General features: G+C 44.7%; 1 protein-coding gene across 2 annotated transcripts; it reads right to left on the bottom strand.

Annotated features, from left to right (window-relative positions):
* Positions 1-1,350: 1,350 nt before the first annotated feature.
* BAG3 (BAG cochaperone 3) lies at positions 1,351-19,411 on the bottom strand. 2 transcript variants are annotated; one of them, XM_072869875.1, is made up of 4 exons: positions 19,143-19,411; positions 6,881-7,237; positions 4,355-4,735; positions 1,351-2,678 (listed from the first exon to the last, which is right to left on the bottom strand). In XM_072869875.1, the coding sequence occupies exons 1-4, from the start codon at positions 19,311-19,313 to the stop codon at positions 1,905-1,907; spliced, it is 1,683 nt and encodes a 560-aa protein (XP_072725976.1). In that variant the 5' UTR covers positions 19,314-19,411; the 3' UTR covers positions 1,351-1,904. The 2 variants fall into 2 exon arrangements, with proteins under 2 accessions (XP_072725976.1, XP_072725977.1); XM_072869876.1 differs by lacking the exon at positions 19,143-19,411 and adding an exon at positions 8,684-8,974.
* Between the last annotated feature and the right edge of the window lie 8,450 nt (positions 19,412-27,861).

The following is a 27,861-nucleotide window of genomic DNA, read 5'->3' as shown; positions in this document are numbered from 1 at the left end:
TTTCCACACTGTCATCTCAGCTAATGAGGTGCTTTTGATCTGAATTACTTTAGTGGGCTACTAAGATAAAGCAGAGAGAGGGCCTCACACCTCCCACAGACCTTGCTTATAGCTTAATTCTAAAAACCCATAGCTGATTTTCTTCAATTTAAGTATTTTTGTTACATGATGTCAGAGACGTGTGTCCTCAACTAAAATGTAATCCTGCATGAGGAACGTGTCACAGAAGTGACTTCATACAAGAAATATGCAGGCAGATGAACTTTCACACCTCTTCTGCTGGAACGCCTACAATGCTGCTCCAAAAGCTAGAGTAGCCAAATGGTTACAAGACATTTTGTATTCTTACATGGTGTGTTGACTATCAAAATGAAACTAAAGGAAGCATCAACCTTCTACCTACAACTAAGCAGACAACTCACAGTCCAACTGTTATTTCAAAACACTTGTTGCATTACAATCTATGTGCTATATTGTTATTTTAAAATAAAGAGTGACAGTTCTAGATGACCACTCTCAATCTGCCTCTTAAAACCAGGTTCAGATGGGTTTAAACCTAATTTCCAATCTGATCTCGTGATTCAGAGTATAATTCAATCATTAATCAATTGCCTTGAGCAGCTATATTAAAGCTTTCCTCATATGCTGTAAACATATGCTATCAGGTAAAAAAAGATTTGCTCATTTTACAAATGCAAGTCAAAGGTAACTTCTGGAGTTTGGTTAGGACTCCTCCCTGCCTTGCACTCGTTCTGCACTGGTCCGGCTCTGCAGCTTTTGTTTTACATGGATGGAGCTGAAGTATATTTTATGTCCCTTGCTTAATATAAGTTGCTAATCACTTAGAACAACCACGAAGTATTACTTAAACTGTTCACAAAATGAGGACTACCTCTTAATCATATTGGCTCTATGAATACAAACTGTGTTTGGCTGGAAATTCAGAAGTAAATAAAAGGCTAATGACTTTGCAGAACAAGTTAAGATGCTGTAAAGTAAACTTCTGTAAGACAACAGCGGTAGATATGGATTTCTTAATGTTATAAACATTTCTGTTAAATGATAACTCCCAGGGCAGAGGAAGAAAAAAAAAGAAAAAAAAAAAAGGAAATGCTGAGCCAATTCTTTCCTCAATCCACATACGTGATACAGCAACGACATTAAAAGAGAGCAAGTGAATGGAGAAAGGCACATTTTGGTCTTGATGAGAAAGCAGCTGTCAGACTTCAACTACAATGGTGCAATCTCTAGAAATCTCTATGTTTAGAAGAGTGTAAAAGAAATCTCTATGTTTAGGAGAGTGTATCTGAAACCGATTACTGCTCTTACATTTCCAGCTTATAAAATCACAAGACTAAATTAGGCTTCTATATTATTTTATTTCCCTCTTAAAATATAGCATCGAAGTCCTGCACACATATAAATATCCCTACAGTTTCTTACACACTTTCTATCCATCATTACTTAAAGTGCCCAACTGTGAACATTAAAAATAAAAACATTACTGTTAAGAGTGGCTACACTTATAGAAGGACTGGTATTCTGACAATGCAGGCCACTGATTTTACAAAAATCACCTGCAAAAGAATACACCCTAAACAACACGCATCAATATTAACCCTGAAGTAGTTGGTTTGGTTTTTTTCCCCACTGAGCTGATCTAAAAGTGATTAGGGTACAGGGTTTGTTTTTGAAACATGTCTTTTACATAGTGTAAGAGTAAAGGATAAATGCATTACTTTCTTTCTAACTCCCTCCTTCCCCCACAAAGTGTTTACTGTGTCCCAAGCTGCTATGTTGATTAAAAACCAGCTGAAAAGAGCTCCGGAAATGCATGCAACTTAAAATTCACTTAAACACACTTTAAGTTATAAAGTCTGAGAGATTTTAATTTCAGCATGGGGCTACGGTTCAGTTGGATTATTAGATGTGTTTGTCGTGGTGGTGAGATTGGTAAACACTTCTTCCTTAGTTTCAGGCTGATGTCTTTCCATTTTGGTTTCCTCTTCACCATCTTTATTACTGGTATCTCCCTTGCTCTTGACTACCATAGGTTCAATCTCCATTATTTCCTGTGGTGGCTTAGGCTCTGGCAAATTTGGCTGAAGTCCATCAACTTGAACTGGTTCTGGGACATCTTCTGCTTTCTGTTCAAGTCTTTCCAAAATGTTCTGGACCTTCCTTACACCATCTCTCCTGGCCTGGCGCACATCTGCACGACCCTCAGGGTCCACTGAGTCTAGGGCTAGCAACTCTTTGGTCAAATACTCTTCAATCATCAAGTATTTTTTGTCAGTTTTCTTGCCTTCAAAGGAGTCGACTGCCTGCTCAAGCATTTGTACTTTCTCCAGAATTGCCTCCACTTTCAAAACACCAGGATGCTTTTGAGGTTCTCCCGTTTCCATTGTCTTCGGTGACGCCGCTTCTTCAGGAGGGGGCCTTTCCTGTGGGGGAACGATCTTAGCTGGGCAGGGAACCTTTTTATCAGCTTTCTCTGCCATGGCTGGAGGCTTCTGGGGTGTTAGTTTAGGATCCGGTTCTTGGTGGGTGACCTGAATTGGGATATATGGTGACGGTGCATCAGTTTCGGGTGGCGGGACTGCCTTGTTTTCAGGTTTGATTTCAGGCGGTGGGGATGGTCTTGGTGGCTCTTGAGGCAGGCCTTGTTGCTGAGAAACCTGGTGAGCAAAGCAAGTTTGTGTTGAGATACAATGAACAATGCTCCTTATTTCCTTCTAAAGAAGAAGTAACCTAACATCCAATTTTCTGTACTTGTAGAACTGCAATTTTTGCACATGCCAGATGATTAATCTTTCCTGTGCATTGCTGAATTTTACTGTTATAAAATAAAAAAAGCACTGTGCTGAAGAGTTCAGTTACTGTTTTCAAGCTATTGCAGATTACAAGCACCAATTGACTCTCAAAGACATTAAACTTCAACCCGCCAAATCCTGCCCACGCTCACTAAAGTCAGCTCTACAAGCAGTTTTATAAGATAGGACCTTAGAGCAAAGCCCTCACCTGACTTAAGTCAGTAAGATTTGCTGCAGCTTACTGCAGCACAGTCAAGATTTCATCCTCAGTGTGTCACTAACCAAGAGCCGGTATTTCTTGAAAAGCTAACTATTTCGCTGAGTTTTAATCACATTTTGGGCTATTCTCATCCCATTCCTGTTTTCAGGACATTCCTTTTTCTGCTAGTTCTTATTTTTGCTTATTTTACCTTTAGAGTATTCACATGCAGAGGTTACTATGTCAATCTTATTACACTGTAGCAATTAGAGACAACCCCTGGAATTACTACAGATCTAATAGTCATCAAATCAGACATCTCTCGAAATTGAGATTAGTTTTGAAATCTTAGCAGAAAAGTGGAATTTGTGAGATCTGTATTTTCCTTCCCCTGTCACCCCCTTCACTTATTTGTGTGCATATACAGTGATTTTGGAAAGGTATTAGATCCAGCTCTCATGGATTTAGATGGCTGAAGTAAGATACCTACATTTATATTTAAACCAGCTAAGTAATGGCCTGCACTGACAATCTGTTTATTGCTTTACCCGTTAAGCATAAAATTTGATTAGGGAGCTCAAATTCTCACCCAAAAAAATAAATTAGCATTACAACCTAGAATATGCCATTAAGTCTGGTCTTCATTGTTTTGTCCTAGCACCTGGGTTTTCAAAAATATTAACCTAATTCTGCTCCTGTCATTTTCAATGTGAAATCTCTCCAGAGAGGAAATCAAGGCTTGTTTTTATACATACCCCATTCCACACACTCACAGTTGTCAAATTCCCAGTAGTCTTTAACTGTTTCAGTTAGTTAGTTTCAGTAAGAATTTTAACATGAAAAAAATGTTCAATGAACAACATGTTCTATGACCAAGAGCATGCTTCATGTAGGCAGAACAGACAGCTCAAAGACTAGATTTTGCTGATCCTCTTTCTTCATAACTAAAATTACTTTGTGCATCTGATGCTATCCTAAATGGTTCTGACACATCAATGAGGTGTATATACATAGATGCCACAAATCCCACGGACCTGATTTTCTTCTCACAAACATAATGCAACATCAGTGACCTCAGTGTAATTACACCAAATTATACTCTGACGAGAGGAAAATCAAATCGTGTGTTAAATCATATTTCAGTGATCGAAAGACTTCACATTCCTGGTGGAAAGGCAGCTTGCTCCTAGTATATTATCTCAGTATCTCCCAATTTGTTTAAATACAGAAATGGAGACTGCTTTACATGCTTTCATGTACCTGTTACTACGAGCCCATTTTTCAGCTCTAGCCACACTGAACAAAATACCTGGCAGGTAATTCCCTTCCCGCTTCTGCGTACCTGGGGTCTGTCTACAACTGTCTGCACTCTGATGGGAGCTGGGGGCTGTATCTGGGTGGTCACTCTGGCCGGTGAATTTTCACGGCTCGATGAGCCTCTCTGAGACACTCTGAACGGAGACTGTGCTCGCGTTGCCTTAGGCTCCCTCTCATCTGGTTGAATTTTGTGAAACACTGGTTGGTGGGCTTGGTATTCGCTCTGCTGGGCAGGGTAGTGTGTCTTCTGTGCCTGATGGTAGACTTGTGTTGGTTGCCGTTGGATATTTTCATGGATCACGGGAATTGGAATATAACCGCGAGGAAGCTGATGGCTTCCTGCGTTGGGTCTGCCAGAGGACTGAGGGGAAACCGTTGGAGAATCAGAAGCTCCAGGAGATTGAGGCTGCCATGAAAACAAAATCCATTATTAAGTTTTAACCATTTTGCGTTCACAGTACTTTTCATTTCTAAAGAGAAAAGGAGATGGTCATAGAAACTGAACTCATGTTTCCGGCACACAAGGGATCCACTTCCTTGGTTTTTTTGGCTAAGGGCCTCACTAGACAAACCACAGAAGTTGTGAGAGCATCACTGTAACAAGTAGAAACCTGAGCGACAGCATTCCCAGCCCCAAAATGAGCAGGGAGTGGATGCTCAGTCAGAATGTTTGCTGCTTTTGCATTGGCTGTTCCTGTCTAAACCTGTTAAATTTGAGACAAACTAAAGTTAAGCAAACGAATTATACTCTGGAGACAAAAACAAACCCCTAACAGAGGCACACAACATTCAGACTTCTGATTCTGGTCACATTAACAGATTTTGTTTGTTTTGGTTTGTTGTTTTTTTTTTTAAAAGCGTGTAATTCGGTAGCAGGCTATGGCAATGCACATATGGCTAATGCCCCCTTTCCCTCTCTCCAAGACCTTCCAAAACCTTAGTCCCTTGGCACCAGCAGCGAGAGCTGCACTAGCTTAGACCTGCTGTTAGCAGGAGCGAGCACTGGGCTCGCTGCAGAATCCCGTTCCCAGCCTGGAACACGCTGGGGCTGCAGTTTGGGGAAAGGCAGCTTATTTGCTCACAGCTCCCTCCCTCCTCCTGCTATGCCAATCCATCACCTCACCTACTTTGCACCAACTCCAGCAGCTGTCAGGCTATTCTCTGAGCAGTTTCATTCACTAAGTAAGAGGAAAAAAAAAAAAAATTATTTCCTGACAGGTTTGTTACACAGCTCAGTGAAAGGCCAGGTCAGACTGGAGCAGGACAACACAGCCAGAGGCAAGAGAAGGGCAGGCAAGGCTGGAGAAGGGCAACAAGACCCCTCTTTTGGTGCTGGTGAACTGCTCAGCTCAGCTGCCCATGAAACAGCAACCTTAAATAATTAAATAAATGCTGGTTTGTATTATGGTACCCATCACTGCCACTACTGGTGGCCTTGTCAACATGGGGTTTAAAGGCACAATCACAGGCTCTGGCCAGTTGATAGCCACACTGCGCTGCCTAAGTTTGTAACAGCAAGTTCTGAGGTCCTTAGTAGTTATCTCAGAGGACTATCTCAGGCACAGAAGACGTGTTCCTGAAGCCACTCTGCATACAAAATAAAGCGTATTCCGAACTGTAGTGTTGGGAGAAGGAAAAACCGAGCCTCTTGTCCCAGCACTGCATGGACAAGGCATTGTTAGTCAAGACAGCTGAGAAACCTGCTAACAGAATTTTAATTACATTGTTCAGACTCCAAACAGGTTTCAGAGCCACCACTGCTGAATTACAGACCTGATGACATATTTTCAGCTTGGTGAAGGCTGAACTTCCTGCTCATCTTACTTTGAATAAAAGTGAGGTTGATATTTCCATATATTACAAGAATACCAATTCTGCTAATTCTCTAGAGAAAACAGGCAAACCAAAATCCTACCTTCTGAAATGCAAAGTAAGCAGGGTGACTTTTTTTTTTTTTTAAAGAACTTCATAGTTTGAAAGTATTTGAACATACCACTGAATGACAACAATACCTTACAATTCATTTTTAAAGCTGTATATATGTAAATCTATACACTTAATACAACTGAAGTATTAAATTGGAAAGCAAAGATCACAGCAGTACAACTTCTCAAATGGCCTGGGTTGTTAGCTAACTGGCCACTTTTTTTTTCTCTCCCACTTTGTTCTCTTCACTTTCTGACTCATGGTGCAGAACACAAAGAGACTTGCCTGTATCCTCCGCTTGTAGGGGAACCGGTATAAACCCTAAAACAATCCTCCCCTGCTGCAGGACCTGCACAGCTCAGAGGCTCCCTTTTTGCAGAAGCCATTTACATGCATTTGTTTCTGCAGAATCATTCCAGAATGAAAGCGGGCAATGCTAGAAAAACCTTGCATATTTATGCTGCCGTGACTTTGCACTTTTGCATTTTAATACTCTGGAAGTATTGGGAAAATGTAATCCTGTGGTAAGTTTGGCTTTCTGAAGGATAAACTACCCGTGTGACATTCAGGTCATAAATGCTGCAAAGACCAATGCAAACACACCCCAGCAATACTGACAAGTTACCTCAGGTCCGTGTGCGGCCGGCGCTTGGGCTGCTGCAGCTGCCGTTGTCTGTCCACATTGTTTGTCTGTCTGAGAAGCCTCCGTCGGTCCCCTTGGAGGGGACTCGGGGCCGGCATAGGCCCCCCTTAGAGGTGGCTGTGCCTGCACCGTGGTCGGCACAGCTTCTGTCTTGTATCGCTGCACACCAGGCTGCGGAGCAGAAAAGCACGGGTGCTGCTGCCTGCCATTGATGCCCTCATGGATGACGGGAATAGGGATATAGCCAGCCCGGAGCTTGGGGTATCCCATGGTTCCTTCTCTTGCTGGTGCCTGCTTGGGGCTATCACGAGATGGACCGTTTGCTGACGACTGGCCTTCCTAGAAGTTAAAAACATCACATAGCACTTGCTGGTAGCTTGGCTCAATACACCCGGTGAGAAAAAGCTGCCCTAAAGGTCTGTCCTAAAAGCAGTATCAGCTGCGTATGAGAAGTTCAGACCCTCTTGGATCCCTACAGGGCAGCTAACAGCACGTCCTAACACTCCAGATCTGCAGGGAAGAGAAGAGAGTAAGCTAAAAAATCTGCTTATGTACGAGTCTCTCACCCCCACTTCCACCCCACTTTACGGTTGGACTTGATGATCTTAAAGGTCTTTTCCAACCTAAACGATTCTATGATTCTCATAAATACCAACTCAGCCTTTAAAATCCCTGCCCAATTACGACAGGATTTCTTACTTGGCATACATTACTTGCATTTAGCCACCAGCCCACCCACTTCAGACAGAACTCTTCCAAACAAGTGCCTGTGGGACCAGAGACATCTCCTTAGCACCCCTCAGAACCCAGCCAGTGCTATAGATAACATCCAACAAGAAACTTTCCAGGAAGCCTAATCCCATCAGAAACGCAATGTTTGCTCGTGTTGTTCTTCCCACCGGCTATCTAAAGAGTTACTAATGCAGCATACTGAAGGATACATTCACTTTCAGCTACAGGAGGATCCAGTTCAGTAAATATTGAAGGAGACGAGAGGGGAAGACAGGATAGCATAATGAAGAGGAAAACACTGAAAAGCAAGATAAAATAAAGCCCTGCATTGCATGAGTATGCTCACTGGACAATGTCAAAGCTCTGGCAAGGGTGGAAGTGGTTTGTACTAAGAGCCCTCACAAGTCCTCTAGTAAGTTCTTCCTGCATCGGTCATTCTATTTTGAGGCCCCGCGAGGGCCAAGTTCCAGATGTATCTCTAAGTCAGATCATATAACAAGCACCTCTGTCATTCAGAGGGTAATGTCATTATTCAGTAAGAGGAGAATGTAATAAGGGGACATATGGTGCAAGTGTTGGAAACCCTATTTTTAAAGAGGTGTTTAAGCTGCAAAAATATTTAATGTCGCTTCTGTACACATTAATATACTAATTCATTAAGAATTAGCTATTTTACCAACCAGATTTTGAGTGTTCTTCCTATATGACAGTATCCCCTTAAAAAGTAATCGCTGAGAATTCCTGTAAGCAATGAAACCGCAGAGAATAAAGGCTATTATTTAGGTAAGCTAATAAAATAAAGATAACAAGTACTGAAAGGAACAAGTTCAAAATCAGAGCCCTGACATTGCATTTCCTTTTACTCATTAAAAACCCCTCCACAAACAAAGGAAAATTTCTGGAAGAGGCATAGGGGAGAGCCAGGCCTAGAAAGTTCGCACAGAGAAGTAATAAGAAGTTGGCTTTTCCAGTTGCAGAACAAGGATGATCTCATGCCAAGGTCTGCACCAGGATCCACCGCCGGACAGATGAGTCATTTTAAATTCACCCTACCAGGAAAACACATTCCTCTGCTGAACGCAGGCTGTCTAGGGGTTCGGGACCCTGAGCACCAACAAGCATTTGCCAATTCACCCTCTACCAGCATAACCCCAAATCCGCAGCGCTCCCGGCAGCCATCTCTCCTGGGATCCGGAGGGACGTGCAGTTACGCCAGCTAACTGCGTTTGCCGGAAAATAAATTTGAGGTGCGCTCAGCTAGCAACAATGCAAGGCCACGTCAGAGCCAAATGTCTGCCGGGCGAGCGGAGCCGAGCGGGGAGGGAAACTGATGATTCGACAGTCGGAAGAAGCACCTTGCTGCTCCGCGCTGACTCGATGCATTCTGCGCCCGGCGCGCACCAGCTGCTCGGCACAGTCTCCCTGACGGAGGGAGCAGGCGGCAGGCCACGAGTGTAACCGGAGAGTCACAGCCAGCCACCCCACCTACAGGCACGGCTCCCACGGCTATAAAAAGGAGATGCACTCACTTCCAGCGCTGTCAGACTCCCCGCGGGAAGGGTCGGTGCTGGAAAGGGTTTAGGAGCTGGGTGGACCAGCAGCACCTATGGATGCCCTGACATGAGAAGGCTCTTGGCCACACTTGCTCCACTCCACCTGGGTGTACAACAAATCTGCCTACAGGATTAATTGCCAGCTCCTCTCTCTTGGCATTTTAGGGGTCTGCAATGTTTTGAACTGCTCCATTTGGGGATAAGCCCTTCAATCTCCTGGAGTAATCCACAATGATAAATCCTTACAAGGCTTCAACACGGAGTGTCCCACTCCCCCCACCCTCCATGAACCCCTCCTAGGAGTCTGACCACGGGCTTCCCCTCCCTTGTCTTCATTTCCAGACCCTTGAGGCTGCCCTTGTTTTGAACCGTCTTAGCAACCTGAGAAATCTGCCTCTGCAACTTAAGCCCTGGTAAGAAATACAAAAGAAGCAGCCCAAAACCAAAGAAGAATCAGGTTGGACTGCTTTTTCAAACCATTCAGTTTATATCTGAAGTGAAACTTTTGGCAAGTTTAATACTTTTTTTTTTGATGGAAACACTGGCCCCTCTTTAAGAACCACAGCATAAACTACACTCTCATAATGTGTCATTTATTCTTACAGCTTCAGACAACCTGTGCTGCTCCTGTGGAAAGTTAGCATTTTGAGTCAGTCCTTTGCTCCAGGCTCCCCCCCCCGTAGTCAGGTCTGCTAACCAGAGGACTTTTTTGCGTGTGTATCTCTAGCAGTGCAGTCATATTGGAGCAGTCCTCAGCAAAGGAACAAATGCAGCATCCCTTTTTTCCCTACCGTCAGTAGCTCCGAGGCAGACAGATCACAGATTTAGCAAAGGTGCTCTCATCACAACTGCTCTTCCTGATCCACATTGTTCTCTTCAACACTTAATTAATATCTAACTCTATAAACAGTTTCTTACGTTAGCCAGTTTGTATCACCACATCCTCACCACTCCTTCTTCTTTCCCGTTCCCTTTCTCCCCACCATTTCATATGTCCATGGACATACACCATCTGCGTGCTTTCAGACACCCTGCAGGGAGGCACGACACCGCAGCACCATGACCAAAGACTAAAGAGGCCTTGGGGTCAGGCAGACGGCTGCAAGTGCTTCGGGCTCGTTTTTAGTGAGGAACCAGCAAAACAGCGAGCGCATGCGGATCCCAATACCCCCCCAGACAGGCTTTCAGCCAAAGCAGTCCTGTTTTGTGCAAGGGAGCCTGCGTTTCCAGGCTGGACAAAAAAGGTCTGGAAGACTTCAGGAGAAGCTCAGGTGTGCCTGGGGACACCGCGGCAAGGGAGAGGAATGGAACCGAGCTCTGGAAAACTCTTGTCGTAACACTACAGAGAAGATATTTGGGGATTCCCTCTGAATGCTTTAACTCCTGTTTCACAGGACTGCCAGCCAAGAGACCAAAAATGGCCATTTTTTTGTTTTTATTTGCCTTCTATCAAATACAGTTCTTCCTCATTATATTAACAAATAAGATATCTGAAAAAGCCCAGAGCTCACACTTAACACAAATCTGCACAAAGAGATATGACCAATAAATGAATGACAAGCCTTAGGCCATCATCCTTCCCAGTTTAAGTATAAAAACAGGAACCCAACTCAGATTTCTGCATTAAAAAAACTGAAGTAAATTTCTCCTGCCCTCATCCAAGGAAACAAGAAGTTCTTTGACAATAAAATTGAGAGTAATTATAAGCAACAGAATATCGATGAATTTTCCCATAAGTAGCAGGACTGACAATCAGCACTGCAGGAACCCCAGCTGCGATCACACACTTATTTTACATTTAAGAGACAGAATCCCCAAAAAGGAGGGAGCACAAAAATGCAAAAAAACTCCCTCGAGCAGCTCAGAAATTTTGACAGCAGTCCTGGCCTACACTTCGGGTAGCCTGAAACACCACCAGGCCGAGTGTTTCAGACCCGATCCACCATTTCAGGAGGTGCCGAGCAAGTACCAAGGAGCCATCATCGCCAGTCAAACAAAAGGAAAAAGCATCGCTGTGTTTTGAACAAGCGGCGAGTGGGACAGCCGAGCCGAGCCGTGCTGGGCCATCTGCTCAGGAGGAATGACAGCGCTCCCACCTCTCGGGATGAGGACATGCGTTTCTGTTGTGAGGCCATCACCATGATAAATAAAGGTGCAGCCAGCACAAGTTGTGCAACTGGAAAAAACACTTCATACCCCCACATCCTACTCTTGGCTTCCCAAGGGAAGGGCACAGTCAGGCGTGACGCTAAAATCCTCAAACTTGCTCAGATTTTAAGCGAGTTCTGACACTGTGCCATTGGAATGAAAAAAGTGACAGCAAGAGAAAAACATAACCTTGCAACAAAACTCCCAGTACAGCTGTACTATCTATCTGCAGTGGGTAATGGCATAACTGCTAGTGTGCCCCAGTGACTGCTCAAGTGTTATTCCAGACTGAAACACAGAAACCTGCAGATTCAGTCACTGCTGATGCTAGCAAATTGCCACTGAAGTCATCCAGACGGCTGTACCAATAGAATGAAATTTGTCAAAATGCTCTCTAGATTACTTGAATAGTTGTATCGAACTTGGAAATCTCCTTTTTGAGACTGCTTGCATAATACATTTTTCATTCCTCTTATACTGAAATGGTCTACAGAAAAAAGAAGTTAAAAAGCAAGTTTTGCTGCCATCACACTCCTGCATTTTTCTTGACCTGTACTGATATTATTGGTAGTACAGTAAATTCAGTTCTCTAAAGCATGTCTGTATTCTACACACCTGTAGCACCTCTGTAGCTCTTGCAGAGCAGCAGTGCAAGTATTTAAGTCGTACTTGTTTTGTAAATATTATCTACCAAAGGAACACAAATTTTACAAACATTACCAAGAGATTAAATACCTCTTTCTGTATGCAAACAGAAGGTCTATTGATTTCAGTATGGTTCCGAACTTAAGCTGCTGCTGTAAAGAGTATCACGCAAATAAAGTATTCTGGTTGCTCAAATGACTGAGAAAATGCCAGTATTTGACAAAATCTGACTTGAGAGCACATTCCCCATGATTTTAAGCCTGGATCCTATCTATTTAGGAAGAAGGGAGTAGCCTGATTCTGTTCTTTCACAACAGAATACAACAATGTAACTAAAATGAGTGACTGAAATACAATAACTCACATACTCCCATCTATTTTTTATCAGAAATTGCCATGAATAACCAAAAAAGCCAGTGGTAGCTAATATTCAGATCTAAGAATGATGTACCAATTCTATTTATTAAAAAAAAAAAATTTATGTCATGGAAAGACAAAACTTTCACCATTAGAATTGGATTCCATACCTGCTTGTATTTTACTTTTGGCCAGACTTTTTTTTTCCTTTCTCTGTTACACTAACTAGACGAATCAAAACTACTACACGAGCTTTGCTACTGATAGAGATCGGCATATCCAAGTATTCCTTGTAACTTGATTAAAGTACTAAAAAGTTTCTCAACAGTGCTTTGTGTTTAAGTATATTAATAGTACAACATTACCATAAAGCACGTTTCATTAATACTTCCCAGAGAACGATACAAGTGGGAAGGTGGAGAGTGATTTGCTCTCAGCGCCAACCCCTAACTTCCCACTGCCATGCTTCAGCCACTGAAGACTTTTACATTCTCACTCTTTTACTCACAATTTGTGCTTAAATATATACACTGAGCACATAGGCACTTGAGCAAGATATCATTAGCTAATGACCGAAGGAAACCATGAATAAGCTTAGTCGCATGAGCTGTCTCAGTAGAACTTTGTGTCGGCCACATCATGTAACCCATTTATAAGCCAAGCTGCTTTTGATGTTTTTACTTGTTGAATGCCGAGTTTTATTTCCTAATGTACACATGTGTAGGCAAATAGGCCTTTTGTTCTTTCTTGTAATTATCATGTTGTGTTATACAAGTATTACATTAACGTATGCTCTAACTGATGAAGCGCAATGATGTCATTAGAAATAAATAACGCTATTAAAAATTGAAGGAGAAATCTTTCCTAAACTTTCCAGACCCGAGCGCCGTACTGGGGCAAGTACGCTGGCTATCTTGCAGACCAATCGTCTTTCAGGAACTAAAACTGTTCTTTTTTGATCACTAAGATGATTCTTTCTTAGGCTAAAATGCCTCGGCGCAGACATGACGTCACTTGCCCTTTATGCCTGCGAGTTGGCCCATGCACAGAAAGCATCCGATGGGCCAAACCGAACCTGTTCAGAGAAGGAAGCAACAACTGCTGCGAAGAGCGTAGCGCTCTTAGGAGAGAGCTGCTATCACCACCCACCCTGTCAGCTTTAATGGATGGGGTTAAAGAAAAGCCCTTTAGAGCACCAACAGAAATATCCTTGTCAAGGGTGATGAGAATGACACACTTCCATCAGTTATTTCTGTTCGCTGCCTGCTCACCTAAGAAGCAGGTGGTCAACCTGTTGCCTTCCTGCTCTTAGCTGTGAGCCAGAAATTTGCAACACAGAAGAAAATACAAGCCTCAAGAATTAGCAAAACAATGCCCCATAAAAAAGGAGACTAGGTAGCTAACAATGAAGAGTCGGCTGTGAATTTCACAGGTTATACTCAGGGTCTACATTTCTTCTAAATTTCAATTTGCAGACAGCAGTTTTCTGACTTCACTTCCTTAAACAGCCATTTTGCAACACTATAAAACCACTTCCTACACTGCACCCTCTTTATCAATTCTACGGCTTTGCCATCAGCCATAAAAAACATACTTTCATGCTACCTGACCTACTAGGCGATGTTAGACAAGTTGCTTCACCACCCCATGTCTCTCATTTTTCCTGTCTGTAAAACCAAGCAGGAAAAATAAAAAGAATCAAACCAACAGCTTCTACAACGTATTTGAAGATACAGCATTTTTTCTCTATAATTAAGTAATGTAATTTGTGTGAACAAGCCACTTCTTCTACTTTATATTTATATTTAACTTGGCATGAAGAGAGGGCATAGCTGCCAGAGAAAAAGGTGGAGGCAGAGCTTACCTAGAGAGCGATACTGTCTATATACCCCAAAGCATATTGGATTGTTACCTGCCTTATCATGGTTCAAGTGGGAACAATTCTGGTTTTGCCATGTGGTTATGGTAAAGCCCTGCCTGTGTATATAAGTGTTAAAAATATGATTCCTAGGTAAGAATGCTGCCACCTGGCACGAGGATTCTTCCTTTCTCCCTTAGGTAAGAGGTACGCTGTGCCGGGAGTTACACAGAACCATGCAAGACCTTCCTTGCTTTTCCTCTTGTATGATTGCCCAGACACTGCCACATTATTTCTAGCATCATTTCTTTGTGTTCCTTCCTCTTATTTCCAATTTGATCCACCCCTTGTTTTCAGATTAATTGATATCTACATAAATTCACCACGTTCTGTCAAGGGGGGGGTTAAGTAACTACGCAAAGCAGTTTGAGGTAATCTGGACAAAGCCAGTACACAACCCTCCAAAAATCCCCTACTGATAATTTTAGCACTCCTACGTATTATGCCTTTTATATACAGTACCTTTTTAATCCAGTAGCTAATTTATTAACCTGCCTGTGACAGAATGCACATCAGCATAAGTAATGTAAAAAACACTGCAGGTAAAAAGAGACCTAAATTGCTACCTAGTCTTACATTCCCTTCCACTGATGTGAACCACTGCAAAAGACGCGGAGTTTCAGAGAGGCTGTGTTGAACTTTCAATGCAATTTCTAATTTGGTCTACCAAGAATTTTTCAGTCAACTCGAACATGAGAAGTCAGTGCTCAAAAATAAGTTCACTGCTAAAGAGATGGGAATCGAGTGACTTAAGACTTATTTGGGGAAGCAGAGAGAAAAGAGATGCAACAGTCATGAAGGGTGAGGATGGAAACTTAGGTGTAGCTAGCTGTTCCCCAAATCCCAATGGTGTAATTAATTGTTCCCCAAATACCAACGAAGCCATCAGTAAGAGCGTAAGATGGCTGCTTCTTCCTTTGTTCAGGCCTGTGCAGTCATTGTTGCAACCAATAAATATATCGCTTTTATGACTGCTCCCAGACCGTGTGGCTGGCTGGTACGGCTTTTATCTCAAACCTAAGGCATTAGCGAGCTATCGATCGTTGTAACGTTAGTTCAGTGAAGCTCAGCACAGTCAATTCCTTTGGCCTATTTTTAGTTGCAGTATTTCCCACTGGGTTTACTGCATGTGGAAACAACATATGGAAGGGGCATCAATAAATACTTATACAAGCCTCATTTCTGTTTTCTTTTTTAAATGCAATCTATTTTTTCAACACGTTGGGGAATACCAAGTAAACAATTTAACACGGTAAGACAATCTTGCAGAAAGTATGCTGAGCTGTGATAGCATAAGTTAACACAGAAAATACCAGCAATAGATAAGCATAGGAAATCAATAATTTTACCACAGAAGAGATAGGAAGAAGAGTGACATTGCTAGTAAACACTTTTTTAGTAAAAGTATGCATATACAGGCTTGACAATATTGATTGTACCTTATTCTTTGAATGTCTTACTGTTAACTAATTAAACACTTGGAAGAAAATCATTAGTCTACCAAGAGGCTTTATTAATAAATGTTTTTCAGTCATTTGCAAAGTCATGGCTTACTTCTCACTGGAGTACAGCAAGATATTCTGTCTTCTTTTTCAGGAAGGTCTCCCTAGTCCAGCCTTATACCGCAATGATTTCATACAAGTGACAGAGCTAAACGCGCAGAGGAAAGACACCCATCCTTCATATGGGTCAAGAAAGGCCAGACTGAATGAGCAAATAACAGAGACACATCTGAATTGATGAATGCATCTAAAATACATAGTTAAATGCAAAATCAAGGTCTGGTTCTGTTGATTTAAAATGGCTCTGTCAGGGGTTAAAAAAAAAAGAGCCATTTCTCCCTTTATCCGATTATATATCTGGTACAGTTTACTGCAGTCAGCATAGTTACACTGATGTCAAGCCTAGAGTAAGCGAGAAGACCAAGATCAACCGCTCGGGAAAAATAGGACTTCATTGTTAATACTGTCTCAGCTACACTACTTAGCTAAAAAAGCTCAGTTAGCTTTAGGCCTGTGCTCCATTCATTGTCCACTCACAGTGTAATACCTCATTTCATTGCCTAGGTCTCTTCAGAAAGGGAAGAAATATTCAGAGAGAGAATATTCATACGTATAGTGTAAGGGTTACTTAAAGACCATCAACAAACCCACTAATTGTGATCAACAAAATCGCTAGTTACACTGGCTGGTTTCAATGAAAGTAAGGCAGCGATAAGTTCGTGCAAGTTTGGTCTGCGTATAATTATCCTTGAAAAGATGCATGAAGTCTGAGACACGCAGTCAGCTTTTGCAAGTCTCCTATCACTTCCAAAAGTGAACGCCAAGTTCTCATTTGAGCTAGACTAAGAATGAGGGAAATCAGAAAGCTGTTCATATCTAGCCTCTCTGTCTGCCTACATCTGTGGTTTTGTCCCTCCTACCTGTTTAGGTTAAGAAAGAAAAAAAGTCTAATGCCTTCAAAAATCACTGCTGGATTTGAAATGCAATGTCAGCGTGTAATCTGTCACCTTTGGCATTGTCTAGCTAAGAAAATCTTATTTAGGAAGAGAAATACTTTCCTTGGGCCTGATTCTGAGACTCTTGTGCTAAATAGTACCTGTCCTTGTGAAATACACTGGTACTTCACAAACAAACTATTTCAGAAGCTGCCCATTAATTCCAGCAGATATTCTTCACTCAAGGCTCTGACAAATGGCTGTACCGGATCAGTTACCCGCAGCTTCTATCACCAGAAACCGGAGTTTTTGTTCTTTGAACACCACGAGACAGTAACTCCCAAAAATCAACAGTTTTTCATTTCCATCTCTGAAAGCATTTCTCTCTCTCAATGAGCGATCCCAAAGCATACGCACGTTCCCGCTTATGGTGAGCACTAACAGATCTTCCCGTTTGGAAAAAAGTGTATCCCACAAAAGCCATTCAAAAGCAGGTGCAACTTTCGCTATCTGCAATAACCCCTGCAAGCTGGCAGAAGAAGAGGAGCTTTTCATCACTACAGATTTCACATCAGATCGGGGTGAAAATTTGTTTTCTTTCAGGCACCCACTCAGGCAGGGGACTGATCCACCAGCGTACTTCCAACTGTTCTCACACAGTTATCAAAAGCAGCTTAAATGTGACTTTTCTGTTAAACGGGCGAGTTTCAAGTGGTGTTTCCCTAACAAGGGCCTTTGGGTAAACAGCGCACTTGTCTTCTCAAGTATGTTTTATGGTTATAAAAAACATACTATTTATTTTTTTTATTGCCCTAACAGCCAGTGTTAACAGGTGCCTCATTATACCAGGAAGATGGTGCCTCCAAAAACCAGTTAAGGCCCTTTTTCCTACGCCAGTCTCAACAGCCACGTTACCAAATTACCTTTCTCTTTGTACGATTACTAGAATTATGTCATTTATTTATAGATCAAATTAAGCAGCCCTTAAAAAGTTGAAAAGGGGGCGAAAGGATGTTTTTTTCAATTACGATTCATTAAGCCACTTTGTGGACGCAACCCCAGCAGGTTACCTGGGTTTAGTTGCAGTGCGATGCAAACCTACGTCCCTCTCCTCTCTTTTCGAGGCCAGGCGCTCTCGCACCGAGTCACGCCCTGCGCTCACGAAGTGGGCAATTACTATTTTAAGAACCATTAAGTTCTTAAAATAATAAGACTTACTGGGCGCTTTGATCCTCACGTTTTATGTAAGGCTACAGCAGAAGCAGCTGCAACAGGTATGCCGAGGACGCGTTCCGACGACGGCGGGCACCCCCCGACTGCCGCGTTTGCCACACGCCCAGCACACCGTGCGGGGCAGCCCGGGGGCTCCCGCCCACAGCGGCCCCGCGGCACCTCCCTTCAGCCCCGCGGCTCCCCCGCCGCGGCGAGGCGGGCACTGCCCCGGCCCGGCCGCCCCGCAGCAGCCGCCGGCTCCCCGGGCCCCGCGGCGGGGCCGCTCCGGCGGGGCGGGCCCGGGCCCGGCCCCTCCCCGGCGGCAGGCGGCCTCGGGCTCCCCGCCAGCCGCACGGCTCCGCGCCGGCCGCCCCGCCTCTCCCGGCGCCGGCCGCGGAGCTCCGCGCCCGGGTACGTGGCGGAGCCCCCTTCCAGGCGGGCGGCCGAGCCCGCCCCGAGCCCCGTCGGCCGGGCCGCGGAAGGGCAGGCGAGCCGGCAGGCCCGGCGCGCCCGGGGCGAGGCGGCGCCGCTGGCAGAGGAGGGCGAGAAAACCCCGGGGGAAGCGTTTTCCCACCGGGCAACTCCTGCTCCGGCTCAAGTTTCCAGCACTTTCTGCCTGCAGCCACTGCACTGCGAACACAGCAAAGCGCCGTGTTTCTCCCCAGAACCGAGGGACTCCGACCCGCAGGGGCCGTTCGTTCCCCAGGGCCCCGACAACATGACACCCGCTCTCCCTCCGCCCCGCTCCTTCCATGGACATATTTGGACTAAGACGGCTTTTCTCCGAGCACGCTTAAGAACAAAACCGGACCAGACGGCTACGGAGACAGCTTGTGACCGCGAAAAAAGGAAAACAAAAGAAGGAAAACAAAACTTGACAAGTGAAAGTCCGGGCTGAGTTTCTGGGGCTTTTTACGGGCGTTCATCTGGGGCCGTTCACAGCTGAAAAATAAATCACGGTTCGCGTCTGCCCTGGCAGGCCGGGCGGACTTCACCAACTTTAAATAAACATTACAGGGCCGAGGTATCGAATGATTTAATGCACAAAAAAGGGACTGCAGTGCGTCAGAGACAAAAGGCAGCTCCTGCCCTCACTGCATTGCCATGCGCTGGGGGAGCGCCCGGCCCCCGGCCCCCCCACCGCGGGCCGCCCCTCGCCCCGCCGCGACGGGACAGGGACAGGGACACGGGACAGCACGGACACGGGACAGCACGGACACGGGCGGGGCCCGCCCGCCCTACCTGCGCCGCCGCCCGCAGTCGCGGGTCGCTCCAGGTGGTGGTGCGGCTGTTGTGATCCACGAAGAAGGGCCAGCCCGTCTGCGGGTCGATCTTGATCTCCCAGCCGGGGGGCAGCGGCTCGGCGCTGCCCTCCATCTGCGGCGGCGGCGGGGAGTGCGCGGCGGCGCTCATGGCGGGCCGGGCCGGGGCCGTGCCGTGCCGGGGCCGTGCCGTGCCCTGCCGTCTGCCCAGTGCCGGGCGGGGGCGCCGGGCCGGCGGCTTTATCCGCCGCGGGGCGGGGGGGCGGAGGCGCGGGGCTGGAAGTGTCTGGAAACGGCGGCGCGGGGGGCGGCGGCGGAGGAGGGACGAGGGACGGGGGGAGGGACGCGGAGGAGGATGAGGAGGAGGAGGAGGAGGAGGAGGGACGCGGAGGAGCTGGCCGGCTGGAAACTTCTGGTTGTCTCCAGCGCGGCTCGGCCGACCCTCGGGTTACCGGACACGTCTCCCCGGGGCCGGGTCGTGCCGCCCCGGCAGCCGCGGGCGGCGGCGGGCACGGACCGGGCCGGGCGTCCCCGGCCCGGCCCGCAGGAGCGGCAGCGCGCTCGCCCTGCAGGGCCGCTCCGCGGGGCAGCGCTCGGCGCAGGCTCCGGGAACGCGCGTCGGGAAGTAAATGCAAAGCGGGCCGCGTTGCTGCTCTGCCCGGCCCCTGCCGCGGCTCTGGGCCCAGTCCCTCGCCGCCGGGCGAGCGCTGTCCGCGGAGAATCCGCAGCCCTCCGCGGCACTGCAGGCGTCCTTTGGCGGGGGCATGACCGCCCCTTAGCGCCTTCCGACCGCCCCGGGTAGCGAGCAAAAGCACAAAGCTCCTCCCCGAAAGCTCCTTGCCCCGTGATATTCGAGGTTATAATGGACAAGTAACAAAAATAATGTTTCTTCCCAAAAAGGTGGCGGGCAGGCATTGCTCTTCACGTTCAACTGCTTTGAGCTTTCTCAGCTCTTTGCAAATACGCGGCTGTTGCACTTAGAAACACACCTAAAGGCAAAGAATGTGTCCGCGAGCTTTAAAATCCTCTCTTTCTCACGGGTGCTGCATCAGCGTGTCACGCACTCGGTGTGTTTAGTTTGAGGAAACTGTACTTCACAATTACACCACCCGTAGTCATCTGACAGTCACACGAACAGCCACAGATGCCTGTTGATAGTTACTTTAAGTAGAAGACGGAATGCACGGTGTCCCTCAAGTGCAGACCTTACCTGCTGCAAAGCTACTTGCTTGAAGGAATTAAAGATACCCATTCCTCGGAGAGAGATGCTCATTACCCAAGTATCTCTTACTGCAGAAAAAGCTGCCTGTTCACACCCCTGGGGACGGGCAGGATCTCCTCCTGCTTGGGGCAGGATCAAAGTTCTCTCGATACTGCTTGGCGCTGATAGTCATTCATCTTTTGACAGAGTGCGTTTTGTTCAGCACGCTGACAAACATAACAATTGCCCAAACTTGCTCCTTCATTCCTGCAGCTCTTCCATCCTGCACATCCCTCACCCTCAGAACCCCACTGTGGTCCATCACTGACCCGGTTTTCTGTCCTCGTTGTTGTGTGCCTTTGACTCACAAGTATTGTAAACAGATCATTTTTTCCCAGAGCATTTACTTGCAGAGGTCTGTACTCCCATCACCATTACTGACTTACCCGTTTCCTGCAGCAACAAGTCTCATCCTTGCGCATCTCACAGTCGGTCCTGGACTGCGGTGCCTATCCCTGGACATATCTCCTACCTCTGCTACCTCTCATGCTCTCTCAGGGATATAAGACCTCTGCTCAGCCTCACTAATATCAGCAGTTGCCTCAAAAGAGGTAACATCAGAGATTTATTCTGCTTCCAATCTGTAGAGATCTGCAGAGGAAGTTCACTCTCTCCCTAACAGAAAGGCATGCTTAGACCATATGTTCTCTGTAGCATATGCCAGAGTCTTTGCCAAATCAACAAAAGCAGCTGATTCAGACACAGGGGACACAGATGTTAAAAGGTCTGGCAGGAAAATTACTCTTGTAAGTTGAGGAAGTGATACAGAAGGGGTTTGTAGCTGCTAGACTGTAAACAGAGACATGAAGAATGGGGGCTCTTTGTCCTGCTGCAGCTGACAGCTAACCATATACTCAGCAGAGGTAATGAATAAGGTCAGCAAGTGGGTGAAAAAATAATAAAAGGAAAATTCAAAGAGGTATCTAACAGGCTTAAATTAGATATTTTTGTGAGGGCATGCCCTGCTAAGAAATGGAGGGGATTATATTTCACAGAAATTAGCATGGGCTAGTGGTTCAGGATTCACTTGAGCTGCTGCAGGAGAGAAACCCATGGGTGGACAAGGATCCAGCTGGAGAGAGAGCAGTCTGGGCTGAGAAGGGAAAGCATTTTAGTGATGGAATTTAGTTGGCTAGACCTCATGCTTTTTCTGTTAATGAAATTGTCTTCCTTGACAGGTAGGTTTTAGCCTGGTTTCTTGTGAAGGTGAAAGGACTCCCAGCTGGGTGGGTTATATGGGATAGCAGTACAGGGATTCACTTTTTGTTCTCTTGTACTGTGCTGTCGCTGGGCCATAACTACAACCCTGAGGCAATATGGCTTCTAGTTTATCTTGTCATATTTCAGATCAGAATGATTTACGGAAATGTTCGTGTAAGGAATACTGCCAAGAAAAAATCTTGGGTTCAGGAAGATTTGTTATTAAGATAAGTGAGTCTCTGTAGTGTCTGGCTAATCTCAGATGAGACTCCAGGCTCAAGGTCTATATATTCCATTTCAGAAGGCAAAACAATCAAGAAGCATTTGCTATTTTTTGTCTTCTTCATATAGGTGCAAACACAGCACTCCTGACTTCTCCAGGTGCCTATCTGCGCAGTGCTCTGCACACCCAGGAGTACCGGTCTAAGCATTTGCTCCAGGGTGTTCCAATACCACTAGAAACCATGTAATTGTAGTTACCCAGAATTAATAAACTCTACAGGGTCTTTGTCTTGAAAATGGGCTGATTCTAGGTAAACCAGCTAGAAAATTATTAGGCTTGTAGGCATAACTGGATTTCCAAGGAATAACCCAGGACCCCAAATCAAAGCAAAGCCATTCCTTCCTCAAGCCATCAGCTGCATCATTTCTCAATTTTGACCTTAGAACTGCAGAGAGAATTGGCCACAGCTTCTGAGTTATACAATGGCCTGTGGTTACTTGAGTCTGTAGGTACGGCTACTTTCCAGAAACCTCATGACAGCGTAGTAGCTAGACAGAGTATGGACCACGCCGGGGAGATTCTTCACTACATGCTGCCACATCTCCCGTGGTGGATGGGTCAGTGAATGTCTGCAGAGGTGATCTGCTTCATCTACGGTTCACACGAGGTCTCTGGTTACAGATCTGTCTGAGATGGTCGGGCATGTTTGTGTGGACTGTCCTGCTGCAGAGAGCCCCCTCCTCGATGCACCCCAGTCTAGCTCAGGTTGTACGAAGCAGGACCGTTGTAACGATATAATCGTTACTCATTGTATAAACAAGTAGATATCTCTGGTGTGTCAGGAAACAACAGGTCTTGCAGTAAGCTCTAAATTGGCTTTCTACCTCCTGCATACCTGTGGCAATTAGCAGATCACCTGAACAGAAAAGGCACTATTAATCAGGACTGTGAGTCGAAATGTTTGTTCCAGATGAGGTATTGTAGAAAGCTGTTATCGATGAACCTGTGGGTAAATGATGTGTATGGCATGTGTCTAGTGCTGTATTTCTAAGCAGGCGTCAGTCCAAGTTCTCTGCTGGATGCATTTAAGATTGAGTCATATGAAAGCTCTGTTAATAAATGCAGCAAGCACAGAATTTCTCAGTCTTCAGATGGAAGAGACATGATGAATCTACCAGCATGATTTCCATCGCCTGATGTTTCATCCAAACCCAGAGTATCAATAACGAATAGCCCAGAACTTCACTGGTTGCATTTTGAATATCCTATTCCAGGTGTATGAATCATTTCAGCTAAAAGCAAAAAAGTCTCAACTACGGATTCTCTGCTAACTATAACCAGAGAAGTGGAGATGTTTGGCTTCACGGTTTGTTCAGAACTGTGGACTCGTTTGTATCAACAGTATAAAAAAAGAGCCACTGCTACAATTGGGCACCATATTTCAGAAAATTAAAGATGCAAAGTGATTGATAAATTTGTACTAATCTGCCACTTACGCTACAGACCACCTTCAACTTGATTTTCAATGTTTGTTTGGTACAGAATTTAGTGTAACTGCCGATGAAGTAGATAGATATCCATCTACCCATGACCTGATCTCACGCTGACTGCTGTACTGGTGCAGACATTGTATGGTTCATATAGCTTGATCGTGTCATCTGCTTATTGGAGTTACAATAATAGTATGCAAATTATTTGATAGATAAATATAGTTCCTAAGAACTTTAATAGAAAATGCAAAACATTAATGAGAAAATAGAGGGCTAAGTGTACTGTCTAAGTGGAGAAAAGCTTTTTAAATGTACCCGTTGCAATCACAGTGCAACTACACTAAATCTGGGTGCTCACAAAGCACATACTCAGATTTCCAAATTTCAGGATTTTTGAACCTGAAAAAGACTCCAGAAGCTAATTCCTGTACAAAAAAATATAATTTTTTCTTTTGCCTTTTCATTTCCACCTGGAATGCAACCTGCCTTAAATCAGGGAGCGAATCTGGCTGCGAACACAGCGAAAACAGCTTTGATTTCTGTGATCTGTATGCAGAGAAAGCAAAATTGAATCCAGAACATAGGCAGCAGAAGACAACTTGGATTTTTAGGGCTCCTCATTTTCCTAATAGGTTATGAATAGAGTATGTAAGCTAAATTAATATTTACAAAATAGGCATTGTTGGTTGACCGTTCTCTGTTCTTCCTGAGGCAGTCAGACAGAAGCCTGAGGAGACAGCCCTTTGGTGTAAGAGGTCTCTGGGTCTACCCAGGGAGCTGGATAACCTTGCCTTACTTCGTTAGAAATCGGGAGAATGAATTCGAGTCGATCTCAGCAGGCTTTTTTAATTGCTGCAGCACTCATCCTCCATTAGCACTTCCAGGCCTCCACCTAGTGGATAAATGGCTCTTCTGTACTCAAGGCTGCAATGACCCAAACGTACATCTGGGATACTGTTTCAAGGTTTACTAGCAAATCTCGGTCCAAAAAAGAACCATTTCCAGAGCTGAGTGTGCCCAATAGCAGGCACGGTACAGAGGCTGGGAAAAACAACTGAAAAGGGGAACTTGAAAACCCTCTTTCATGAGTAAATTGATCCTTTTATAAGCAGTAGCAGAATATGGCACATGTGGAGGCAGAAGTATTTCTCCAGTTTCTGTGGGTACTGCCACTGATTTAATGATTTTGGTGCTCTGTCCCTAATCATCCCTTCAAAATATTTTTATTCCCTTGAATTGAAGAAGCAGATGCACTGCCGATAGCATCTCTGTCTCTCTCCCTGGCACACTGGAGTCTCAAAGGAGGCAGCAGACTAAGAGGGAAAGAGAAACAAATGCATGTCCTTTAGTCTCTGCTCCTTCTGGCTCTCCTTCTTGGAGCAGCGTCTGCCTGGGAATTCAGCTTTGGAAGTGCTAGCATTTCTTGGCCATACACAGAGCTCTTTGGGTACATGCCAGGAATGCAACCCTTCCACTTCTAGGAGTGTAGCTGGCTGCTCAAGGCTGGCTCACTGATAAGAGCAGTTGAGAAGAGTTGGAAGAAGCATTAGTGCCTCCCCCCCTTTCCCTTGGGAGCTGCTTCCAGCTGAGCTCTCACTTCAGGCCCCCACCAAAGCTACACCATGGCTGCACTACCATTATTACCATTTACCTACGTAGGAAATCCATCATTCAGGAGTTCAACAGTTGTATCGGCAGGACGGGCAGATGTGAGGTGGAGAGTTTCTGGACAGCATTACTAGTTGCATCGACTATCTGATCAACGTAGACATTTACACATCTACTCAATTATCTCACTCAAACGAGTGAGCAGGTAAAACTAAAACTCCTGGGTGGCACAGAACGTACACGTTATTTTAATGGAGAACATTACCTTGTCTGTGCTGAGCTTTGAACGAGCCAAGAAGTCAGGACAAATCTCCACTTGCACAATCACCTTCAGAAGATGAGATTATATACAAAACCATGCTTCTAGGTATACTCATGAAAAAGTGAGTTTTGCCATGGTGAATTTTAATACAGGGTCTTCAACAGTAAGGAAATCCAAGCAGAAAATCTTAGCCTGCATACTCCTGAAAAAACAAAATGGCATTCAGAGGAGGCATTCATAAAATTCTCCTGATCAGAGAAGTGAATCCTACTCATTAGAATAATTTTCCTCTAATTTCCTTGCTAATGGAGTTGGGTAAACATCCCATCTCTAGCAGTGGCTCCGACTCATGTTCACATGTGAATTTGGGTAGGATGGCTCAGTGATAACTGCTCGCACCGATCAGCATCCTACCCCTGCAACAGGGACACAGAATGAAACATCTCTGCTACGCTGCAGCCCACGACCTACAGATTAATCTGAACTGTCACTAATTTCCTTCTTAAATTAGAACAGAGGACTGTAATCTGTAGCTCTTGATCACATATTATCTTCTTCTGCCATCCCTGCTCGAGGGTCAGCAATGCCTGGTAGGGCAGGGAGGTAGGGAACCTGGGACGCCGCTTCTGCTCAACTGGCTGAGTCAGAACAGCATCTCCAGAGTTTCAGAGGAAGACTGAAACCTGGATAATGCATAAAACCTGTAGTTCATTGCAGCAGTAGGGGAATACTTTCCAAACTTAATCAATTTTCTGAAACAGAAAGAAGATTAGATGATGCTTATCTTAGTTTGCAGAACTGCTGTTATTATAAATGGTGATAACAATCTTTTTTCCCCCCTAAATTCTGGTCTGTAGCAGCTAAAGAGATTGTTTCCAATCTTTAGCTCATTTGAACCAGAACAAGGCTGTTTTCCTTTCCCAGTGTTTATATTTCTAAATAGTCCAGGGCACTGGAAAACTAGATTTTTGTTTCTAAGTGCATATTGCAAATTTTCTCATATCTTTCTGTACTCTCATATTTTATTTTATTTTATTCTTGGCTGAACTTCATCTATTCTTCTGCAGTTTAAATATCACCTCTATTAAAAAAACTTTCAGACGGTGCAAAACACAAAACCAGTGGATCTGATTTCCAGAGGGTTATGCTGGCATGGAAAGATCCTTGCTAAGCTTTAGGACAGCACAGTCCTCCTTTTGTTCCCTGGTGCTGGGAACGTGGCCTGGCAGTTAGCTGGAGTAGATCACTTCCAGTCTTCAGCAGATCCTGAGTTGCCAGAATAGTCTGCCTTGGCAAGGTGAGCGAGCCAGCGAACAAGTCTGCTGCCCTGGTCTCTCCTTTCATCCCACAAAACCTTTTGAGATTTCTTAATTGTCAGTGATCTGCACTGAGAAGGAAATCTTTACTTTTTTTGTCTTTGTGTAGAAAAATTAGAATGTCATCCCAGAATAATCCCATGCTAAGGGCAGTCACTGGATTGTGGTTCAAGTCTCTTGGCTCTTACCCAGATCAGAGACTTTAACCTTTATTTCTTAGAGCCCAGATGAGCTCTATACCACAGGATCATTGCACGTGCTTTTTCTGTCTTTTCTCTTGTCTGAAAATTTTACTATCAAAGCTCGTAGTCCTGAGAAAAGTCTGGTTTCAAGGAGTCAGCAGGTTCTGATGAGAAAGTTGTTTGGTGTTTTTAAAATTCACTAGACCCTTTTGAATAGCTCCTTTTTCTTTTTTAGCCTGGTCCCAACGAAAAGGTGTTTATGCAATCCTGCTGCCTGTCAGTCAATCCTTTGAATCCATGGCCACTTTCGCATAAATTTGATCAGGAAGAACATTTCAAAAGCAATTGCATCCCAATACACTCCATGCAAATCAACAGCTGGGCAGAGGAGAGAAACCCATACGAACATCTCCTGCAAAGGAAAGATGAGTAGAAGCCAGCTGTTCAACAGCTGGTCACTGGCTAATCAGCATGAGTGTAGCCCCACCATGCAATATGGTATTTTTGCTAAATGAAGATGTTAACAGGAGCTTGGAAGAGGAAGAGAAACTAGAAATGACCAAATAATATTTCTCATTATAAACTCAAGCACAGACATACTTTTAATGTTAATGGTGTTTGTAAAGATTATCTCCTGTGAGTGTGCTCCATGTGTATGTGTTTGATAAGTTTCATTTCAAGACAGCAAAACATGGAAATATATGCAAAAAGCTAGCTCCATATCTGTGTTTGCTGAAGTTCATCCTGAATTAGGTACACATTTTTGCTTTGAAAATTATGTATTAAGCCTTTAGCCTCCACTGCTTTAATCAATGGGAGCAGAACCAAGTTCTGAGACTGAAGTTCTGCATGTTTCACCATGCTTTTTAGCTCCACATCTTCACTGGGAGCAATGCCAAGTCTGAACATCCGGGAAAAACTTGCAAGAGCGGGAACTGAGCACACAAAGTTTGCAGTAATATCAAGCAGGCAGCAAGACTCAGTAGAGTAATAAACAGTTTAAAAGATAGACTCTTGCATGACTGAGCCCTTGTCCTGAATACAAACTTAGTGTGGGACACTGTAATCTAGTAGTGTCTAGACAAATATATCTTACAGTTTTCTTTCTTCTCTAGCATGAATGCAGCTAGATTTCCCAAAAGAAAATACATTAAGAG

This window comes from Ciconia boyciana, chromosome 8 (assembly GCF_034638445.1).
Source record: "Ciconia boyciana chromosome 8, ASM3463844v1, whole genome shotgun sequence".
In the NCBI taxonomy this organism is placed as follows: Eukaryota; Metazoa; Chordata; class Aves; order Ciconiiformes; family Ciconiidae; genus Ciconia; species Ciconia boyciana.
The sequence above is the reverse complement of the archived record's forward strand: the minus strand, read 5'-3'. Positions and strand labels throughout refer to the sequence as shown.

Bases quoted from the DNA above. Each gene is read 5' to 3' on its own strand.
- BAG3 (XM_072869875.1), bottom strand. From the start codon at position 19,313: ATGAGCGCCGCCGCGCACTCCCCGCCGCCGCCGCAGATGGAGGGCAGC. The intron at 7,238-19,142 runs GTAGGGCGGGCG...TTTAACTTCTAG, and splicing joins GACTGCGGGCGGCGGCGCAG to GAAGGCCAGTCGTCAGCAAA. The intron at 2,679-4,354 runs GTACGCAGAAGC...TTTGCTCACCAG, and splicing joins CAGTTGTAGACAGACCCCAG to GTTTCTCAGCAACAAGGCCT.